A 22,703-nucleotide genomic window follows, 5' to 3' on the forward strand; every position below is an offset into this window, starting at 1 on the left:
TTTTTTTTTACTTTGGATATCTCACTATTTTTTATATCAATGCTTCTTTTTTCCAAGTATTTTCAATTAAAAATTACTTCACATCTGTATTTTTCAAACATGTTTTTTAAAACATTTTTCTTGAGACAAGGATCAATCAAAAACCACTTCTCTACCTCAAACAAGGCAGAGGTAAAGCATACGTACACTCGACTCTTCTCAGATCTCATTTGTAAGATAAGATGACATGTTGTTGTTTTTATTATACCAACTCCCAAGGCTAATTAATATCCATCAACCTTGGTATAAATTCATTGGATTCACAATATTGAGATAAAATTAGTATTTCTTCCCATTTTGGGCAAAGAGGAATTCTCAAAATTGTTAACTAGAGTAATCTGATGACTTCCAGCTGCAGCAGTAATGCCCTATGCCATTATGTCATCAAAATATCAAAGAAAGCTGAATGAATTACAAACTGTATACACAAAAACCATGTGCCCAGATGCTCTTTATCACAAAGCTTTGACAGAGCTGAATTATCGATAGCTCGTAACCCTTCTTATTTTCCGAAAATTACAGTCACACGCGTAAAGATTTTCTAAAAACCTAAAAAATAACAGCATGATAGTCCTGCTGTGTACTTCGTAGTTGACAATTGATTTATTTGGAACGGAACCTGCTGCTGACTGCATCGTATGATGGGAGGGAGAGAACTGCGATTTTGAAGTAAAATGAGCAAACCCACGGGAAGTCGAGAGAAACAAATAATTATAAAGAAGGATTCACAATATCAGTCACTTTCAATAGAAACAAATAATTGTAAAGAAGGATTTACCATCTCCATAGGATGCCATGGTCAGAGGAGAAGAAATAAGCTTCTGCACAACGGAAGCAATATCTTTTGCTGAAACTGCATCAATGGCTTTCAAGAAATGTTCCACTGGTTTCCTGAGGACCCAAAAGCAATTGCATAGAAAATCTTTGTAAGTACTAATTTGATCAGAGAGGTACAATGATCGATCATACGTGAAGAGGCCCGGGAGAGGGAAACGGGGGGGTGTCCTTTTTCTGGACAAAGGAAGAACACCATTTTGATCTCTTAGGGTCATATACAATATCCGCGGCAAAATGGGTCTTTGAATGGAATTTTTAATATAGGGAGGACAAAGCCTGAATACAAAGTTTCCTCAGATTTTCTTGATATATATTGGGAAAGCTAATTTTATGATTAGCCAATCCAATGGAAGGTCAACGTAAACCACCTAATCTATTTATTAGGTGGCACCAGCTTCTCAGATTCAAACAACGTAACATGGGCAATCCGTAGAAAACTTCCAAGCGAACAATGTTCATTCAGAGCAGCAATTTTTTTAAATAATTAAGTCAGCTAGGTGAACATTAGAAACAAGTGTGTATATACCTCTCTCCATATGTCAAAAGCTGTCTGCCGATATCTTCTGATGCAACCATCTACAAATTAGACATCAGCAGTAAGCACATACATTATACAACACACATCCATCTGCAAATCCAAGCCAATAGAATATAGCAGTTGAGTTAATATTACATACCCGGGATTCCAAGTTCATCAGAATGGCAGACTTTGTAGCCTGTTTAGCACGGTTTAGCTGTACTTGGTCAACTGTGTGAAACGAGCAGAGGCAAAGCCACAAAATAGCAATCAGTAACAGGATAATAATGGTGGTGGAAAATTGCATTGGCATATCGATGGACTTCTTTAGTTTGAAAGAATACTTCCTCTGGGGAAGTAACAAAATTAGGCAGAAAATTCAACATAAATTTAGGGAAAACAAAGTAATAAAGTTCAGAATTATATGTCAAACCTTCACTGGGGTTTGCTACTGCAATAAGCTCTTTAACTGCTACATCAACAGCTTGAGGCCCAAAATCAGAGCTCTGATAACAAGAACACCCAAAAGAGAGAGACTAAGCTTTGCAATTTAAGAAGTCGCTATTTCTTGTAGAAGTAACACAACATGAATCCGAAAGTGCTTCATAGATGGAACTCTGTTGGCATATGCAATGGTGAGTCACCCACATAAACAACAAAACAATAGAGTGACAAGGTTTCAATCATTTGCCCACAATGGAGGAAGCAACAACCTAACAAAACTAAGCCCTCATTTGTTTGCACTCAATGAATGTCTAAACATATTATTCATATCTCAATTAAGTTTGTTTTTTAAATCTGAATCTTGATCCTTCAGATCTTAATCATCAAGTGAGTTTTTTATTTTATTTTACAATCACTTAAATAGGTATGAATAGATCTGAATGATTAAGATGTATAACAAAATTTTGATATCAATAAGGTGTTCATCAAGGATTTTCTAGAAAGATGACAGTTCAACTTTCACAGCTAGCCGCCGCCGTCTACCATTATCAACTACCACTACTTACAACCACAATCCTCAGCCACAACACCTATGCTGCCAATATCGCTGTTTGTCATCCCCACCACCAACCACCACCAATAACTATCAACGATCAATTGATAACCATCAACCACCACTATATATCACCAACTACTGGCATCATTCAACACAATTATTAGCCGCCACCACCACCCACTAGCTACTATCCACAAGCAACACCATCTCAATCAACATCCACAACCAACATCAATGGCAATAATATTGTTTAAAAGGTAAGGTAAAAAAGCTACGTAAGTTTGTGACATTTCTATACCAATACCACAAGCACATTTCCATTATATCACAAGAAAATTTAGCAAGACAGATATGTACTTCGCATAGATTATTGTTAGTCATTAAGATCTGGATACTAAAACATCAAGCCACCCATAATGACAAGATAATTCAAATGATAAATACTAAATAGTAACCTATTCAGCAAGGTAGGGAGGAAAGGGGAAGAGAAAGAAAAAGGGTCTGGATGAAAATGATGCATAAGAGAGAGAAACAAACGCAAGTTACCAGATCAAACATTTAGTTTGAAGACGGTGATAGCATTGATAGGAATCATTGTATCTTTTTTTTTTTTGAAACTAGAATCATTGTATCTTTGTTTGAAATATAAACGGATAGATAAGCAATAATTAAATCATCATAGGGCTTATTACCGTAGTTCCTTGAATTCCAAACAACCCAGTGTTATTGTAAATGCTGCTGAATGCAGAGAATGCGTGAATCTGAGGGTACTGGTTTAAGACACGAAGATCTGCTCGTCATTGTGGAAAATCATGTAAGTATGTGAATGCAAGAACTAGGAGAAAATCATATTTCCAAAATTAAATGAGTAAATATACAAATTCCAACTTTGTGCAGACCAATAACCAAGTACATATCCATCTGATTATCTAAATATCACCAAACAATTGCATTTAACTTACTAATTTGTGAGTGTCAAATGAGTATGTTTCCTTTTGAGTTTTAAGTAAATGTTAACCCGTCTATGTGAAACAGCACAGACTGTTAACAAGACTCCATATGAAGAAGACACAATGGAGTACCAAATCCATCTTTTGAAAATGTTCAACATGGGGAACACAATAGAGGGTAAACAAGGGAGATGATGCCACCAAAAACTGAATTTAGAAGGAAGAAAGGAATGGAGATCAGGAGAACAGGGTCATCACTAAATCATGATTGCACCAGGGAGAGGTAGCCAGGAATGTCTGTGTCTTCAAAAAAGATCAATATGAAGCAGAAGATTGCAGTGGAACTGAAAGGCTCTGAATGATCCCAATAAAATAGTTATGATGAAACCAACTGTGTAAAAATGCAAGTCGTCAATGGTCTGCCTACAAAATTAAAGATAAGGTGAACATTATGATTGCACGAAACTTATGGGGTTATTTTTGGACGAAGTTTACATTTTCTTATTCCATAGAATCCACCAAAGGAATACAGCAGCATGTTAACTTCAACAGGATTGTCTTTCAACAAAGTAGAAAGAAAGCTTGGAAGTGAATCTACTGTCTTGTTGTCCAGTAAGAACAGAGAGAAATTGATGGGCATTTAAGAGCATTGAGAAATCAATCTGGAGCATTAAAGAGCTTCTTTATTTGTGCAGAGAAGAACTTTGGAAAGCTCAAAGCTGAACAGTGCATATTATAAATTCTGACGAACCTCTTTGGGGCTATCATTTCTGGAATTACTTCAGATTATATAAGAAAAGTAAAGACTGAGAAAAGCTTACATAATCTTGAGTACATCCCTTTTCCAGGACCGCCAGCTGAGAAAGATCCACCTCCTCCCATAAGCATCTGTTAAGTCCTCAAAATTAATAATTACATTCCAAAACCCACATATTATCACACGGACAAAGACAGAAAACCAAACTATAAAATCAGATGAATGTTCAAAACTATCAAAGCAACAAAGTTTTTCTAATTTTCTAATTCATGATACATCTTAACAAATTAGGTACCAAATTTCCTGATTAAACATGTATTACGAAGTAATCTTCATCCAAGTAGAGACTAACATCTGCACACATACATCTCTCTTTTCAGTTCTTTTTTTTTGGATTATTAACATCTCTTTTTGGGGTTGGTGACGCATATGCATATGTTCCCTATAAGTTTGTTGAAATGTTGAGCTAATCGGGTTTACAAATGGGTAATGACTTGACAAGATCTAAAGCTTAAAAGAGACTCAATGGAAATTAATTGATGAAAAAGTAAGGAATCCCTTCAACATCCCTCAGGGATCACACCATACAGTTGGAATTGCATAACACAAGCTGAAAAAGCATAAGAAATGTTGAATCATAAATTGTATTGGAAGCATTAGGATATTGTATAGAAGCACTAATGTCAAATCCTACTCAAACACTCCTAAAGGGTCAATAAACCAACTACTAAACAAAGATTTTGTATCAGAGGGATCATACTGTAAGTCCAAAACCATTACAATGCTTTTTATAAGCTTTAAGGCCCAGTCCTACTTCAAGGGTCAATAAACAAACTGGTAAACAAACACTGCTAATGTAACACCTATATTTCTATACAAACTCACATTACAAAAATAATTACAAAAATATAACAAGACTCCATAAACAAAACTAAATTCATATTTTGCAGAATATTCAAAAAAAGAGCAATAAAACCTTAATCCTGAAAGCAGGCAGGAACCTGTAAATCTTAACAGATTTGAGGACAAATACAAATAGGAACATATTAAAGTAAGACTTTTAAAATATATTAAAATGCTCAGCTTATGCCATCAATTTAATTATGTAAGCCCACAAAATGCTGACATTTGGGAACTATTTCATCTCGAGTATATTATAAACTGCATCCATTTCGAAAGCAAGAATATTTTTTAGTTCAATATTTGTTGGAATCGACACTTAAGAACTATTTTATCATGTTAGACTAGCCTTGCGTATATATATATATATATATATATATATATATAGATCTATTGTACAATATTTCAAAAGTTTCTTGATATGGTTCTATAGGCAATATTTTATGCTTTTCCATTTCCTGAGATTGTTTGAATTTGAGAGTTAACCTTTGCTGTTTGGCCAACTGGGAGATGGAAAGGGAAGTGCAAGAAAATTCAATTTTTTCTACATTTTTGTGCATTTGATAGTATATAAGTTGTTGGACCTATGAGAAAATCCTTCCTGCCAAAGTTGTAAGATTGTAAAACACCTGCAATTCATACTTAAAATATCATTTTTCCCTTTTCCAATAATAACTAAAATAAATGGCCACATACGATTTTCCTTCTCCTTTGTTAATTCATTTACATGATTTGTTTTATTTGACATTTTCCAAGAAGCACATCACAAACTGTCCTGTGAATATCCAAATGGACCTGATAGGTAAAATCTGGTGCAGTCTAAACATTCGAAGAATTTAAATGAAACCTGTGTACCTGAAGAACTGTTAAAGTCATTGTTTCTTTTTCAGACATCCAGCCACCGGGAACTTCAAAGGCAAGGGCAAAATGAGTCACCTGGGTTAAGAGGGGACATAGAAAAGTGTTAGACACAGAACACAACACGTATGTAAAGAGGATATGGGGGGAGGGAGAGATAAAAAAGACGTTTCAGATACATACCTCTGCATCGGCTTGACAGCGGTAATCTCCTCCCACATACACAGGTTTAGGCTCCTCAGTGGCGGCCACCTTAGGTAAATCAGACAGAAGAGGTTCTGCAACTTTTAAGAATTCTTCATGTTCAACACCAGATGCAGCAAGAACCATCCGAGGAGCAGTATAATTCTCCTGTAAGAAGGAAAACCAGTTTAAAAACAGAAGTTCCTCTGCAAAAGTAAGTAGTAAAAAGAGGATGTGGGAAGACCAGTGGAGGGAGATCAGGGTTTTGACACTCACAGCTACAAACTCCTCCAGCACTGTGCTGTTTAACCTGTTTATTGTAGCTTCTGTGGCCATCAGAGAATTCCCATATGGACCAGCATAACCAGCAGAATGAACTGCCTCCAAAAGCAAGTGTTGAGGGTTTTTGGAGTACTCGCTAATCTCAGCTTTAACCTTCTCAAGCTGCAAGGCGAATATTATTCTCAGAAAAAACAGTTTGAAAGCCGTTTCAAGGAAACACCAAAGATGACCAAGAAGAGGGAAACCTGTTCTTTAACTTCCCAATCCAGGAATGCAGGATTTCTAACACAGTCAACAAGCATCTCCACCATTTGTGGTACATAAGTTTTCAAAGCATCATAAGTGTAGATCATATGCTCTCGTGAGGCTGAAGCTGTTACATTACCACCAATTGCTTCAATTTCTCGTACAATACGCAAGTGACTCCGGTTTAATGTGCTTTTGAAGGCCATGCGTTCCAAGAGGTGTGTGGCTCCATATGAAGCTGGTGTCTCGTAAATAGAGCCACAGTCAACATAGAGGCCAATTGAGGCAGCAGGGTTCTGGATTCAATAAAGTAGAACCATAATTAGAAACTGCAGTAAAGGTAATTCAAAGTGAATTCAGTTGAAAAAAAATCCAGGATTCATACCACCGATGCTTCAGAGGCCACTTTGAGACCATTGGCGAGAGTCGTTATCTGAGTCTTTGCAGGTTCTACATAATCAGGTAATGGCGGTGAGAGTTTAACATCATTGAGGGGGAAATCCAAGGGAGTCACTGAACTTGACGTATCACCAGTTATCCAACTAAAAAGACCTCCAGATGGCTTGGTTGCAACAGCAGCTGAACTTGAAAATCTTGTCAAGACCCTGTTGCCTTGACGTGCCTACAATGCTTTATACTTTCAGAAAATGCGTAATCTAATGATTATCTTTTCATGAACATGAAGTTGATAACAAAACCTTACATCAGAATGCATCAAACAGAAAGTACGAATTCTACTTCAACCTTTTATTAAATAAAAAATACCCTATGCCCAACCCCTCTCCCCAAGAGTCAATAGTGATCCTTCCTCAATTTACTCCCTTGGTGACTCGAACCGCCAACTTCAACGTTGGACATGGAGAGTGATTCAACTTCAGTACCCATCCCTTATCGCATCAATTCTACTCTTAGATAAACCAGAACAATGTTCCGTAATACTAACTTTTCACAGTCTAATTCAACCTACTTAGAGCAGAATTAGCTTTAAAACTTGGTCCTTTTTCTAAATTTCCATCCATTACTCATAAATGCTCCCAAATTCTTTTCGCAATGCAACTTCCACCCATAAAAATGAAATATTTTGTATATCCCATTTATAGCAATACAATGAATTCCCAGCCGTAATACCAAACCACCAAAATCGTGGGATGGTGATCATAGTGGTTAATGAAGCGGGTTGAGAACTATAAGGCCTCAGGTTTCAAATGCTGGCCAGCAGAGACAAAAAAAATACTAGGTGATTTCTTTCTATTTGTCCTAGTCTAGGTGGACAGAGTTAGCCAATAATTGTTGCTGGCAGGAGCTGAGAGGTCAAAGGTATCCCGTGGAATTAGTCAAAGTGCACACAAGTCAGCCCGAACACCACGGTTATCACAAAAATAAAATGATCAAATAGTTGCACCCAAGGGTGTGGCCTAATGGTCAAGGAAGTGTGTTGAGACCTATGAGATCTCGACAAATTCCAATAGAGACAACCCAGGTGATTCCTTACCATCTATTCTAGGTAGCCTTGGTGGACATAGTTACATGTTACCTGGTAGGAGGTCGCATGTATTCGTATAATTAGTCGATTAGTCGAGTTGCGAGTAAGTCAGTCCAACACCACATATATAATAAAAAAATGATCAAATCAATGCCTTTTATCAGATAAATTTTGTTTACTAAATTTGAAAAACAGAGAAATGAACTCTACCTGCCATACATGATTAAACTCAATATATTCCATCTAATAAATTTATCCAATAAATAACATAGCCGTCATATCGACAAAAAAACGACCTAAGATCAGATCCAAAGATCTAACTAGATATCTGCAGAATCGATTTTAATATATGAATCTAACAATAACACAAGAAAAAAACATTGCGCTAAAATTAATTACAGTTTATATGTAGACTTTTTCACATATCTGCGTGTGAAAAAAAATTAAAAAAAATATGGCTGACCTTAAGAGAGCTGAGGCGAGACGATGCACATCTGTACATTTTGACGGTGATGATCGGAGAACTGAGTAGAGCTCCGGGAAGATGAGAAAAGCGATTTTGTAGGGGAAAAAAATCAGTGAAAAATGAAGCTGCGGGGAAGAAGAGCAAATATTTGGGTGTATTGGAATTTGGAAAAGTTGAGAAACTTTCTTTGATGGGCTTTTGCAAGAATGTAAATAGCCCATTGGGCTAAGGGATAATTGGGTGGGCTAGTCACTTTTGGAAATGTTTTCTAAAAAAAAAAAAAAAATTAGGTTTAGCAAACATAAAAAATCATATTTGTATGCTATAACTATAGTTTGTAAAATTGCGCTCCATAGCAAATTTTATATTTTCTATGGCTATTAATCTATATATTACGGTATACATATACATAAAAATTTGTATTTGTATATTTTGGTATACAAACTAAAACATAGTAATTGTATATAAATAAAATTACTACATATATACAACACATATGTATATCGAATGGGTCTATTGTATATTTCGGTATACAAATGGGTCCTGCAAATTAATTTTTATACAACACATATGTGTACTGAATGAGTCTATTTGTATATTCGGTATACAAATGGGTCCTGCAATTAATTTTTATATGTGTATACCGAATGGGTCTATTTGTATATTTCGGTATACAAATGGGATGGCAAAAAACATGGAATATTTGCTGCGAATTACAAATAAAATAAACTATGGCTATAACATTTAATTTGAATTAATAGTTTGTTATTTCATACAATTTTCCCTAAAAAACGAGTTTTCCAAAAAAAAAAATTTTGTGTTCGGTAGGTAAGTAAAAAATATAATTCTAAAAGTATTTGTATATATAGTTTAGACAAATAGAATGAAAGGTGGAGGTAGGGGTCGGGATGAGGGATATGGTTGGATTGAAGATAAGGCGTGTTGGAGAATGAGGGCTAAGGGGGATTGAAGATGAGGTGTGTTGGAGGATGGAGAGAACATAATCAATGTGAACTGCTACATGGGGAACTTGTTTTTTTAATGTTCATTAGAAAAGTCATTTTTCTTAAACTAATTTTTTTAGAGAAAATGTTTTTCAAAAAAATTGCCCCCAAAGCCTAGCTCGAGTGGCAAAAGGTGGAGGATTTGTCGTTTAGGTGGCTGGTTCAAGTCCCACACCACGCAAAGTGAAGCCTGATATTTAAGTGGAGAAGGGTAGAGAGGCGGGCCCATTATCCACCGAGTTTAGAAAGTTGTGATTGATCCAAAGGGAGGATCACGGACAGATTTCTTGATTATCCAAAAAAAAAAAAAAATCAAAAATGAGAAAATTGAAAACACCGTTAGAACACACCAACCGAGCTACACTCAATTTGTGGAAGTTATACATATGACCACTTGATAAAAAATATTTAAAATTGTTAATCAATACGTAGACGGACAACTATTTTGGTTAATTTTCTTTTAGACAATCTTTTCATTTGAGAAAATATCAAACTATGGTCTAAAATTTTTAAATTATTATAAAATGACATGATGGTCTAAAATTTTATCTATAAGATCAAGAAATATATTAGTAAACATTAGACTTGAGTTTAACATTATCCAAACAAGCTTGCTATTTTGTAATTCATCCACCTTTTAGTTAAACTATGGATCCTCATTTTGGTAAATATAAGTTAAATATCTTGTCACAACTTCATTCAGTCTCCTATGAATATTTCATATTATACACCTCGACTGTTTCACCGAGTACATGTTGTCTATGAGGTAACTCTGTTTACCAAGATTTGGACATATGGAAAGAAATCACAGCTAAAAAACTGTTTCTCCGGAAAATGTGGTATTTAGCCAGTTTTCGAACATTATCTACAAATAATAGACTGATTCAAATGCACAAATCAAGCAAGATGAGTTCATCAGATGGCTGCAGGTCTTCCATCTTTCCTAGGATCACTAACAGCCACAAGCAGACCACGAAAAATACCGTCTTTATATTGTTTTCCACTCCTTCTGCCTAACTGTAACGGAGGATTTGGAAGGTTTTGAACGATTAACTGACAGATGGCTCCTCCGCTTCTTGCCTCGAGTTGGTGACCTCTCTCTTCTAAGAAATGCTTTTTATCATCCGAGAGTTCAATGTGATCGCCATCTATGCATGTCCAGTTCTCATACAGAACAACATTTGGGATTAGCTGCAAAATGAAAGGAATTGAACACGAATCAATACTCGTGATTTGAGAAATGAGTAATGAGAATAGTGTACATTATGCAAAAGGATCAACCTCGTGGTAGACTCTCGGACTCTGTACTGCAGCTAAAGGATCCATCCCTAACACAAAATGGTTGATGAAAACTTGGACGACTGCAAAGATGATTTTTAGGCCACCACTACCACCAATTACACCAGCTAATTGATTGTCCTGTAAAACAATCATTCTACGTCATATGACTACACTAAGCAGCTAAAAGATGGACTTGTCGTTCAAAGGATCACATTCTGAATACCTTGAGAACGATAACTGGAGTCATGGATGATAACGGTCTCTTTTTTGGTCGAATAAAATTAGCAGGAGCAGGAGGGAGTTTATCGGGGGATATTTCATTAGGTGTTGAGAAATCTCCCATTTCATTGTTGAGTACTATACCGGTTGATGGAGAGAGCACACCGCCTCCAAATGGATAGTTTACTGTGGTTGTCACTGATACAGCATTTCGATCTGCATCCACAATGCAAAAGTGACTCGTTCCATGATCTCTTAGCTGACCCCACCTAAGAATCACGGATCAAACGCGTTAGAGCCAGTTGGTAGGCAAGAAGCAAGAATCTTGTTAGTCCTAGCTTCAGTCCGAAACAGAACTTATCTGACCTGGGCAAATAGTATTCAGGAGGAAAGGTGGTATTGTCAAAGATCTTTCGTTGAATTTCTTTGGCGAAAGACGGGGAAAGCATGTCAGATACGGTACTACTGATATTTACAAAGTCGGGATCACCAAGGTTCATTCGAACTGCAAGCATGTGTTTCATCGCCTCAATCATTCGATGCTGTCCTAAAGAACCTTTCACAGCATTTGAACTCACATAGTTTTCAAGGACTTTAAGAATCTGTTTTCCTCAGACATAAAGGTTTTAATCAGACAATCGTGTCGTATTAATTTTAGCAAAACAAGCTAAGTTGATTTATATACATACCAGAGAAATCCCGAGTGTTCCACTGGACGGAGGTGGCATCCCAACGATTGTATAGCCCATAGCATTAACAGTAACTGCTTCTGGAGTTTCCACTCGGTAATTCCTTAAGTCGTCCATCGTCAAAATTCCACCTGCTCTCTTCACATCTTCGACAAGCTTTTCACCAACCTCTCCGTTATAAAATGCTTCTGGCCCTTGTTCAGCAATTAGCTCTAAGCTGTGGCTAAGTTCTATGTTATGACAAATTTCACCTGCTCGTAACGGCTTTCCCTCAGGTGCAAAGACTTGTCGCAAGCCAGGATCTTTAAGTAGCAATTTTGCTTTTGTAGCAATAGAGTTTCCGAGATATGGAGCAACCACGAATCCCTCCCTTGCAAGTTTAATGGCTGGTTGAAATAGGGTCTTCCAGGGCAACCTCCCATTTTTCGACCAAGCTGCGTGAAGACCAGCTAGCTCACCAGGAACTCCCATAGACAATGCTCCATTTAACTTGGAGTCCCCATTATTATCATACATGTTCTGTTTGAGTATAAACAGATTAAATTCTGTGTTTCCAATATTTAGATACTAAACACAACAACTACTATGTCTCAGTCATAAACAAGTTGACGTCGGCCATATGGATCCTGACTTACCATGTTACTCCGTATAAGCTCATTTCATGCCAATATTATACAACAACAACAACAATATACCTAGTGCAATCCCACAAGTGGGGTCTGGAGAAGTTAGAGTGTACATAGACCTTACCACTACCTTGAGAGGTAGAGAGGTTGTTTCTGATAGACGCTCGGCTCAACAAAAAGCATATCAAAGCAGATACTATAGAAAACATGATAAAGCATGCTGGGGAAAAAGGCCACTAAAGTAAAATAGTGCGATAATTGAAGTACAAGAGATAATAGATGATTACAGAAATCGAAATACAAGAAACTATAGACGAAATACTACGACTACTAGTTTGAAAGGACATGTCAACATTATCCAAAATAAGAAGTAATAGAAGTTCATGATATTTGAAGGGCTAAACAAAACTACAATTATCTCATGCAAACAGCAGCAACAACAGCTACTATTAGTACTATTGCTACTACACCTCAATCACAAACACGTCAGGATCGACTATATGAATCCTCACTATACATGTCACTTCGTGTAAGCTATAACTTTCTCACGTACGTACAAACTAAATAGTTATTCGATGAATAAAAGTTGAACACAATGCTAAAAAAGAAGGAATTATGAACCTGTGAAGCAGCTAAAGGAGCAGTTTCCCTCATGTCAATTGCTAAGACTTCTGATGTAGATGAAGATCTAACAACCATAAAACCGCCACCGCCAATTCCACTAGCCATTGGATTGACTACTCCAAGGCACAGTGCTGTGGCAACTGCAGCATCAACTGCATGTCCACCAATTTTAAGCATGGAAATACCGATTTTCGAGCACCGACCATCATCAGCAGCAACAACTGCTTCCTCTGATTCAACAACATCAGCATTTTGCTGTAGTCTTTCATTATATCTGCTACTATTTACATCTCCAATTAGCCATACACCAATGTCTCCATGATGTGTAAGCCCAACAACTAAAAAAGAATGTTAAAAGTGTGAAAAAAATTGTGTAGGCTCAAGCAACTTCTTGAATTTGTATTTAATTAGACAATCCATGTTTAGCCATAAAATTTGATCAGATTTTGAAAATCTCCAAATTTTAGGGCTTCCACTCATAAAACTTCGATTTTTTTCCATATAAAATCCATATCATAACACAACTTCAAAAACTCAAATTTTCAAGTTTCAACTTTAAAATCTATGGTCAAACCCGAGCTTAATCAAAACATATCTCAAAAGGGTCAGTGGAATTCAACCCTACCAACAATAATTCAAGAATCTCCTTCACAATTTCAAGATCTACAACATGACACTTCACTTCTTTAATCCAATCTAATGGGGCACTTTAATCTTCGTAGTTTTAAGGGAAAATGGTTTGATATACACCGTTATAAAAGTAACTCATATATACTCTTAGTAGTGTTGCAAAAATGGCTCACAACCCAAAACCCAACTAAATATCCTATCAAGTATTAACACAATCATAACCAACAACAATAACAACACAACCAGATGATAGGATATACGCAGATGTTACACACAAACAACATTTTCTTGATTAGATTGTTTTTTTCCTCATATACACCCATATTAAAAACCAACATGTTTTCGAAAGCAAGATTGCAAGAAAAATACGATAACAAAATAGCAAGACACAAAAATAAAGATTAAAACTCACATGTTATGGCAATGAATGCAAATAAAAAGCAAAGAGAAAGACTCCATTTTTTCTTTCTATTAGAACCAAGAGGAGGAGGAGAGTCCAAAAGTGGACCTTCTAAAATATGTTTCCCCATATCTCTAAAATTCTATAGCTAAACAAGAGACATAATAAAGGAAGGGGAAAGTTAGATAAAACTTTTGCTTATAGTGTGGGACCTTTGTTAGTTGATCATGACTATGATCGCTTGGTGGTGCCAACATAAAGAATCTCCTTTTATGTATAATATATGGTGTTCGGATCCTACATTAAAGCTCTAATTGTATTTGAATTGCACACTGTAAACGTCTATCCATGGGTGATGCTCTTACTATAATTTTCTCAATATTCCGGCTCAAGTCGACACTTTTGATTAAGGATGGAGCATCCTCAACACTGCACCACAACTCATGTTGATAATTTTATGTGCTACAAAAGTTTGATATTTTGAATTTTTTTTAAGTATATCTATGTCGAAGTACAACTTTAAATTCTAAAAATCACAACTTTAAAATTTGTATATGTTGTTGTTAAAGAATTATAAAACCTTGATCTCAAAGTGAATAATAACAAATTGTGTCATTAAAGTAAAATTTTAAAAATTAAAATTAAATACTGTAACTTTTTATCTCTGTGCGGAATCAAAGCTGTCCACCTTAATTAAATACAAAACACACGTTTTTTTTCCATGTGAACTTTCACTATAATAATAATAATAATAATAGACTGTCTAATTATCATAACAGGCTGTATTGATTTTATATATTATTACCATTTTAAGTCCGTCAAAAATCATTAACTGCTTCCACACATTTTAACTTTTGTTGGTATAATATATCACAAATATAATAAATAACAAAAATGAACATACTTAATACTTCTCATTTTTTTCCATTCTATATTTTCTTATACATTTCTTTTCTTGTACTCAAAATAAAGTACAACATTTGATCAACACCATTTAAGAAATACTAATATTAAAATGTTGCTCCAATCATTTAAGAAATACTAATATTAAAATGTTGCTCCAACAACTTTCAATTAATTTTGGTCAACACCCCGCCCCCCACCCACCCCACCCCAAAAAAAATTGTGAATTTTTCAATAATTTAGCAAACTAATGGATGTATTATGCTAAATTTGCCTTGATGTCTCCATATATGAGGGGATTTATTAATTCTTAAAAGTACTATCAATACCATATTTTTCTTATTTAAAGGGAACAACAGATATAATTATGAATAATTGAGGAATTAAAAGTATAGTTATTCCTGATTTTATAGAAACAAAAAGGTTTAGTTGTTGGATTTTTCTCAATTTTTTCTTAAGGGCGTTTGGTACGTGGATTAAATTATTTTGAAATTGTAGTTTTAAAACTCCTTGACTAATTTATTCTATCTCAAAAGTGAGATAAAATAATATCAAATTTAATTAAATGAGGTGGGATTAAGGTTATATTTGGAATTAGAATTATACTATATGTCTAATTAACAATATAAATTTATCTTATAATATAAAGTTAATCTTAAATCTAATTTTGAAATATCTCAACTTATTCCACGTAGCGAATTGTTTAGTTGAGTGCCCTTATTATTTTGATTTTAGTGAAAACGACAAGGAGGAATCTTTATGGACTATGGTATACACAAATATAAGTGATTGGCCAATCCCCAAAAATATCTCCACACGTTTATATGATTTTACTATACTATTGGAATCTCATACTTCATCGATATATTATATTATAAGTGACGATAATAAATATGAGTATTTATAATTATCATTATATGTAAATATTATTAAAGGTTTTAAGCCTTTCAAGGTAAGATATTAACTTAATTATGGTTAAATATTTTTGCGGTAGTTAATATTACAGCTAAAAGAAAATTTTATCATCACTAGATATCACTTTTGTTATAGATCATATGATTTTATGGCTATAAGAGTTTTCATCTCTTTCGTTAATAGTGACGGATCCAACGATGAATTCAACAAAAATCATCGTTTTCGAATTAAACTAGATCTATACATAAAATATTAGTATTATTGATATACTTAAATATACATTTCAATCTTAATCGTTTTGACTTAAAACCTCTTTCAAACTCCAATAGAGAAAGAAAAAAAAAAGGAATTAGCTACTAATATGTCGATAATCATCGTTAAATTCTTAGTAGCTAACAAAATCTTCTGATAATATATCTTTCATCACTAAATAAAATTAACAATGAGTTTTATTGTTTAGATATAAAATTAATTTTATTTGATTTGTTTTGTTAGTTGGGGATGACTTGATGACATTTATACGTTTTGGTGAAAACGGCAAAGGAATAATCCGTATAAAATCCAATAATAAATTTTTTAGACTCTTTGGATTTTTTCATTATTTGTTATTTTTTTGTTTTATATTTGTATTTTTTTTTATTTGATTATTTTGTACATGACCTCTTTATTATTGTATTTTATTTTCTTTTTGGATTTGAAATATTTTACTTGAACCACGAGTCTATCGAAAAAGTTTTTCTACCATCATAAAATAAAAGTAAGACTGTACACATATTACTTTAATCAGGTTTCACTTATAGAAATACACCGTCCATATTATTAATTGTAATAAATTTGTAGGACGCAAATATATGTGATTGGCCAACCTTGTACCTTATTTTCAAAAATATCCCCACATGGTCATAATTTGTATATGAATAATATTTGGTCATCACTCACCATCTTACATCAATGAATAGTTACCCACATCCACAAAAAATGAAAAATCCTAAATAATAAGTGGGTTATTAAATATTGGTCGGATTGTGTTGAATTTAAACAGGTTAAATCGACTAAGTTAATAAGTGGATAGATCATAAATTCCCGCAAAAGTTATTTCGATTAAGTCAACATGGCTAAATAAGGGATCATGATCTAACATGTCCAACGCTTTTCAAATACTCATATCATATATCTTTTCTTATAATTTATTTGATAACCAATCAAAATAACTTTTATAATATTTATTTTACACTAAGAGGGTATTTGAATTGGCTTAAAACTTTTAGGTCAGTTTTTTACTTCTGGAAGTGTTTGACAAATATAAAAAATAACTTAAAGCAAGTCAAAAATGACTTAAAATAAGTTGAGAAGTGTTTGGCAAGGTCAAAAATGACTTAAAATAAGTCAAAAACTAAAAGTAGGTCTCCCCTTACTTTTTATTTTTTGACTTAAAAGTCATTTCAGTTTGACTTTTTATTTTTGACTTAAAAACTACCTTTTTTAAGTCAATCCAAACGGGCCCTAAATTTGAGACTTGTGATAAACCCATGATACCAACTGCAACTCTATTACAGTTTCAGCACCAAATGACGTCGTGTAGTGGATGGAGTTGATTCTCATATAACCAGAGGTCTCGGATTCTAGTCCTGGGTTAAGTATGGGGAGGTTTAATTTCTATCAGGCGCAAATTCGAATCAGTCATACTCCAATAAAAGTGTCGGACACCGAATAAAAAAACAAAAACAAAAACAAAAAAATAAACTCTATTACAGTCTCAACTATTTATTTTGCTTTAATTCTTACCAAATCCTCCAAATCACAAATATATCTACACTTTGGGCCTGACTGGCCCAGAACCAGCACGGCTAAGTTTATGTCAAGTGGGCTTAGTTTGGTTTCGAATTGGGCCTCAGTTTAACTGGGCTGATTAACTAATAGTGGATTAAGCCTAGGATTTGAAGTAACACCATTATTGGGTTTTATTGAGTTTAGTAATGAATTGTTCAAGATGACAAAGTAAATCTATTGATTTTTGAAGGTTTAAATTGAATTTAACAATTAGAAGATTGAATATCAAATTTCGAGTTGATTTGAAATCATTTGGATCAATTTTGAAATTAAAACGTGCTACTGAAATATCTATGACTTATCAGAATTATCGAGATTTGATATCAATTTATGACAATTTGCAACCTAACAAATTGTGTGGCGATTCATCAAAATCATCAAGATTTTATGACCAACTTATTGTGGTCGTCAGGATTTGTAATAAGGTAACTCGATAAATTTTATTGAGATCCGCTAGAATCGTCGAGATTTGATGATCAAATTATAGCGTTTTTAGTCGCAAATTTATTCTTGTAATTTGTTTTTTAAAATTACATCAAAATTTAAATATTGATATCATAAAATCCTATTAGTCAAAATCGTCTTGATGATCACATAAGTGGGACCAAACATGTCTCGTCATCATAAGCATAACCATATTTCATATCATTAGTAGGGTGTGTATTGATCAGTTTGGTTTAAATTTGTATATTATTAATTTGATTTATTTGATTTTAATGTGTAAAAATCGTAAATAATAAAAATCAATAAGATAACTATTATTGATTTTTGGTTCTTAATTATTTATTTTAACTGATAAAATAAGTAATCGTATATATACGATGTTCGTTATCTATTTTGTTGAATCTTCTACGTAAAGTTATTGAATTTAACAGGCTGTATAAGACAATAAAATCTCAATGGAATTTATTCATGAATGAAACGAAAGAAATACATTTCTAAATTTAAAATTAAAAAAAAAACGAAAATTACATTTCGAAAGGATAAAATGTTTTAATAATCAACATAAAGGAATATGAAATATAGTTGAAAATAGCTATTTCTCTATAATTAACAATTAATTATATATTATCTACTCTGCCACCATGGATTCAATTACCACCTCAGCTTTGTTGGGAAATACTGCATTGCATTAACAAAAGAAAATATTAAATTTATTAACAATTGAATCTACTATACCATATAAAATTATCAGGTTATTAATTTTTTAGTTGTATAATTTATCTTTTAGGTAATATGATACATATCGAAAAGCACTTACCTTTTCAATAAGAGAGAGATAGTATGGCTTGACTTTTTCCACATCAATTCGAACTTTACTCTTGCTGTATAAATCATATTTGCTGCATTTAAATTTGTAAATTATAAGAAAAAATTGTTGAAAATAAATATGTAATTAATAAAATTGAAAATAATAATAATTACTTAAAAATGTTGAGCCACTTCATGTTCTCTTTGTCCTCCTCATTCATCAAGTGTGTATATGCTCCTGACCTATGTAATGCTGTAAAATATTATTAAAAAAAGTTAGTTCACATTAATAAATCAGAATATCAAGAATATATTTTAAAAATATTTAAATTAAATAAAGTACTGATCGTGTAAAAACTATTTATATAATTACATCATTCAAAAGATAATTACATGTAACTGAACGCATTTCAACTGATTTACATAAATATTTTTCTTTTAGCACACCATTTTAAATATTAGACTATTTTCTCATTTTTAGAACCGATCAAACGTTTTCCTGTAAAAATTTCAATTGCGATCTAATAGATTCATATATTGCAAGAATTTCTAATCTCTTCCCACACCCTTTTAATGAATCTTATGTAACTCAAATTTAAATTAATCGAGCCAATAGATATCGATACGAAAATAAAAAAATCTTACCATAGAAAGAGTGGTAACGTATAACAAATAAAGCAGCAGAAGGAAGAGTAGTTTCATTTTCCTTGGAAACCAAATACATATAATCATCATGTCCCCATGACATAACAACTTTGTCAAGTCCACAGCCTTCTTTATATACACCATTTTTTGTGTTATAAATATTGTTGTTGATATCTGGATTTTCCTTAAAATACTGCATGATAAAAAAAAAATTATAAAAAAAAGTCGGTAAATATATAATATATGTATAATTCATGTCATATATATAATTTTTATGTATAATTAGTGTATAACCTATGAATACTAGCCGGAAAAAGTAAGTAATGAATCTAAAAAATAGGGGGAAAGTTAAAGGGTGCAAGAGGGTTAATGAAACTTGTTTTTGATAAAAAAAAATTATACTCTATATATAAAGTTACAATTATTTTTTATGTCCCTTGATTTTCTCGTCTATTTACTTTTTAAAATTTTGGAGTATAATAAAAATTCTAATTCCGATACTAATATGAACAAAAGTATTAGTAGTATACCTTGTGGTGAACAATTGATTCATCAAAAGCACAACCAAGAGGAAATGTGTCTCCAACAACAGCCCATTGAGGAAGCCCTCCAAAACTTGGATGAAGAAGTACTTTCCCTAGGTCTATGGTTCAAAATAAAAACGAGTTTAAGTTATACGTATTGATAATCACAATAATAATAACATATTTAATAAAATTCTATAAGTGAGATCTAAGAAAAATAATACGTATGCACTCTAAACCCTATCTTACGAAGATAAACAAAGTTATTTCAATAGGGCTTCGGCTTAAGTAAAAAAAAAAAACAAAATAAGAAGGAATGTACATAAATTTCCATGAGAAGTAATGATATCATAGCCTAATGTATATTTTGAATTATCAACTGTTGTTACGCAATATATATAATACTACAATATAAACTTCATATTCTGAACTCGCTACATAAATTGAAACAGAAAAAATACCATGAATGAGGCCAGTCAAATGAAGCCAATCTTCATTTGGATAATCTTTTCTAATAGCTTCAGCAGTTTGTAACAAATGCTCAATTTGTGGTTCATCCAAATCAGGATCACTATCATCAACTACATCATTCAAAAGTTCACAACAATCCCAAATACTCATTTCGATTTTGTTCAATTTTCCATATTCTTCTCTCATTTTTTTCACCTACAATATTTTACAAAAAAAATATCAAAATTAATTATATAAATCATGGTTAAATAAAAGAGAGCTTTAATGAAAAGATGAATTTTGTGGTTATATCTTGATCAAGAATAATATAGTATAAGATGAAAATATAACGACTTCTGACATCATCGAAAAGATCGTTCAATCAAGTAAGGAAAGGTCATGGGAAATCATGCTTCAAATTTCTATAGAGATTATTTTTTTTATTAAAAAAAATACAATTATTTTCTATAACAATCAAATACTTTTTAGAATCAGATTTTTATGTATATGTTATATCGAAATAAACGACACCGTTATAAAAAGAAGGCATTGAACTTACATAGTCATATGTTTGGTTAATGTGTTGAACCCTATAAAATTCTTCCACTGATTTTTGTCTCTCATTTTCTGCATTATAATCCCTATCAAACACATTCAACTTAAAAAAATTAGTTTCCATTTAAATCAAATCATTTTTGAGTTTTATTTTTTAATTTCAGAACTCGAATAAAAAATCTTTCACTAAAAATTGACGATAAATATATAAAAAAAATAAAAGTACCTAAATGATTGACCAAATGCATTTATGTCTGGCACTTCAAATATTTCATCTTGAGAAGACAATGTCTTTGGTACCATAAATCCACCATCCAAAATAAGTTCATTGGCATTGAATGAGACCTTTTTCTCCTCCACTTGTGATCCTATCATTTTTTTAAAAAAAATAAATCCATATATAATATTAATAAGAGTGTATACAACCAAATTTTTTTATAACGATTATTCTTTATGATGTTTTTCTTAATGGAGGCTATTTTTCACGATATGTTATACTATTATATGTTCTGATATTTCGTTATAGCAACCAAAAGTTATCAAAACACAACATCGTTTGGAGAGATTTGATTATAGATGTTATCGACTGAAACGTGTGGAAAGTTTCAAAGAAGAAAAAAAATATTTAAATTTCATATAAAATTTTAATAAAAATTAATTCATTTCAAATCTCTTCTCTCTCTATATATATATTTCCAAGGCCTAGCTCGAGTGGCAAAAGGTGGAGATTGTGGCTTAGGTCACAGATTTAGAGGGCCGGGCCCATTATCCACCAAGTTTAAAAGGTTATGATTGGTCCAAAGGGCGGATCACATACGGATTTCTCGATTATTAATATATATATATATATATATATATTGTAAAAATCATTTTTTGTTGAAAACATTTTGCTATAGCAATTAAAAAGTATAAAATCACAAAGCAGTTAGGAAGAGATTTGATAATACATTTTTAAAAAATAGTATACTCTTGGAAAATTAGATACAAGCGCAATAACATTTTAGGAGAATTCGAACAACACAAACAGAAACTCCATATCATTTCATTCACAATATAAACTAATATAGTTATTTAAAAAAAAAAGGATTATAACATACCAAATTCAGGCTGCTCAATGAGAATAGTCATTTTCTCAACAAAAAAATAATAATAAAATAAATCAACAAAAATTAGCAAATGAGATTTTGTTTATGCTGTTGTATGATGTGAATGATATTGAAAAACAATTTATGGGTATTTATAGTGTTTAGATTAAAATTGTCCTTGCCTGAAATTTATAATATTTTAGAGTCCTTAAAAGAAACCATTTGGTCAGTGGAGTCCTCAAAAGAAATCTAGCAACTCCTTAAAATTTCCAAAATTAGATATTTTGAAATCTTTGAGTCCTTAAACTGAAAAAAATAAATTAAAGTTATTATAAATATTATAATAAAATATTCCTTAAGACCCGTTCAAAATGACAACTACTTACTTCACCGTCATTTCCTCCACTCGCTTCATAAGCGCGTGTTTAAACAACCAAAATAACACTTCCGAAACTCGCCGTAGATTATTAGTTTTATAGCTTTAAAAATACTCTTATACTTGACTAACTGAACTTAAATACACCTCTAATTTTTCAACATGAGTGAAATACACT

The 22,703-nt window shown here is 32.8% G+C and overlaps 3 protein-coding genes across 3 annotated transcripts; all 3 read right to left on the bottom strand.

Annotated features, from left to right (window-relative positions):
* Positions 1-269: 269 nt before the first annotated feature.
* On the bottom strand, positions 270-8,713 carry LOC125811697 (mitochondrial-processing peptidase subunit alpha). The gene is made up of 13 exons (XM_049491228.1): positions 8,516-8,713; positions 6,955-7,191; positions 6,569-6,865; positions 6,318-6,485; positions 6,042-6,209; positions 5,856-5,936; positions 4,165-4,231; positions 3,086-3,183; positions 1,827-1,899; positions 1,554-1,624; positions 1,403-1,452; positions 818-930; positions 270-695 (listed from the first exon to the last, which is right to left on the bottom strand). The coding sequence occupies exons 1-13, from the start codon at positions 8,552-8,554 to the stop codon at positions 643-645; spliced, it is 1,515 nt and encodes a 504-aa protein (XP_049347185.1). The 5' UTR covers positions 8,555-8,713; the 3' UTR covers positions 270-642.
* Positions 8,714-10,215: 1,502 nt separating this feature from the next.
* Positions 10,216-14,157, bottom strand: LOC125811694 (glutathione hydrolase 3). Its single transcript, XM_049491225.1, has 7 exons — positions 14,004-14,157; positions 12,959-13,299; positions 11,712-12,230; positions 11,389-11,624; positions 11,027-11,291; positions 10,804-10,941; positions 10,216-10,713 (listed from the first exon to the last, which is right to left on the bottom strand). Exons 1-7 carry the CDS (start codon positions 14,119-14,121, stop codon positions 10,438-10,440), a joined length of 1,893 nt encoding a protein of 630 aa, XP_049347182.1. The 5' UTR covers positions 14,122-14,157; the 3' UTR covers positions 10,216-10,437.
* A 4,368-nt stretch (positions 14,158-18,525) lies between these two features.
* On the bottom strand, positions 18,526-22,364 carry LOC125811597 (inositol oxygenase 4-like). Its single transcript, XM_049491117.1, has 9 exons — positions 22,162-22,364; positions 21,291-21,432; positions 21,069-21,150; positions 20,521-20,725; positions 20,066-20,178; positions 19,536-19,728; positions 19,065-19,143; positions 18,901-18,982; positions 18,526-18,761 (listed from the first exon to the last, which is right to left on the bottom strand). The coding sequence occupies exons 1-9, from the start codon at positions 22,190-22,192 to the stop codon at positions 18,735-18,737; spliced, it is 954 nt and encodes a 317-aa protein (XP_049347074.1). The 5' UTR covers positions 22,193-22,364; the 3' UTR covers positions 18,526-18,734.
* Between the last annotated feature and the right edge of the window lie 339 nt (positions 22,365-22,703).

Source organism: Solanum verrucosum, unplaced genomic scaffold (genome assembly GCF_900185275.1).
Source record: "Solanum verrucosum unplaced genomic scaffold, falcon-dt-bn FXZP01000238.1, whole genome shotgun sequence".
In the NCBI taxonomy this organism is placed as follows: Eukaryota; Viridiplantae; Streptophyta; class Magnoliopsida; order Solanales; family Solanaceae; genus Solanum; species Solanum verrucosum.

Bases quoted from the DNA above. Each gene is read 5' to 3' on its own strand.
- LOC125811697 (XM_049491228.1), bottom strand. From the start codon at position 8,554: ATGTACAGATGTGCATCGTCTCGCCTCAGCTCTCTTAAG. The intron at 4,232-5,855 runs GTACACAGGTTT...AGGACTTAACAG, and splicing joins TGACTTTAACAGTTCTTCAG to ATGCTTATGGGAGGAGGTGG. The intron at 3,184-4,164 runs GTAAGCTTTTCT...AATGACGAGCAG, and splicing joins AGGGATGTACTCAAGATTAT to ATCTTCGTGTCTTAAACCAG.
- LOC125811694 (XM_049491225.1), bottom strand. From the start codon at position 14,121: ATGGGGAAACATATTTTAGAAGGTCCACTTTTGGACTCTCCTCCTCCT. The intron at 12,231-12,958 runs GTTCATAATTCC...ATACTCAAACAG, and splicing joins CTCCTTTAGCTGCTTCACAG to AACATGTATGATAATAATGG. The intron at 11,625-11,711 runs GTATGTATATAA...TGAGGAAAACAG, and splicing joins GAACACTCGGGATTTCTCTG to ATTCTTAAAGTCCTTGAAAA.
- LOC125811597 (XM_049491117.1), bottom strand. From the start codon at position 22,192: ATGACTATTCTCATTGAGCAGCCTGAATTTG. The intron at 21,433-22,161 runs GTATGTTATAAT...AAAAAATGATAG, and splicing joins CATTGAGCAGCCTGAATTTG to GATCACAAGTGGAGGAGAAA. The intron at 19,729-20,065 runs GTATACTACTAA...TTTATCATGCAG, and splicing joins AATCAATTGTTCACCACAAG to TATTTTAAGGAAAATCCAGA.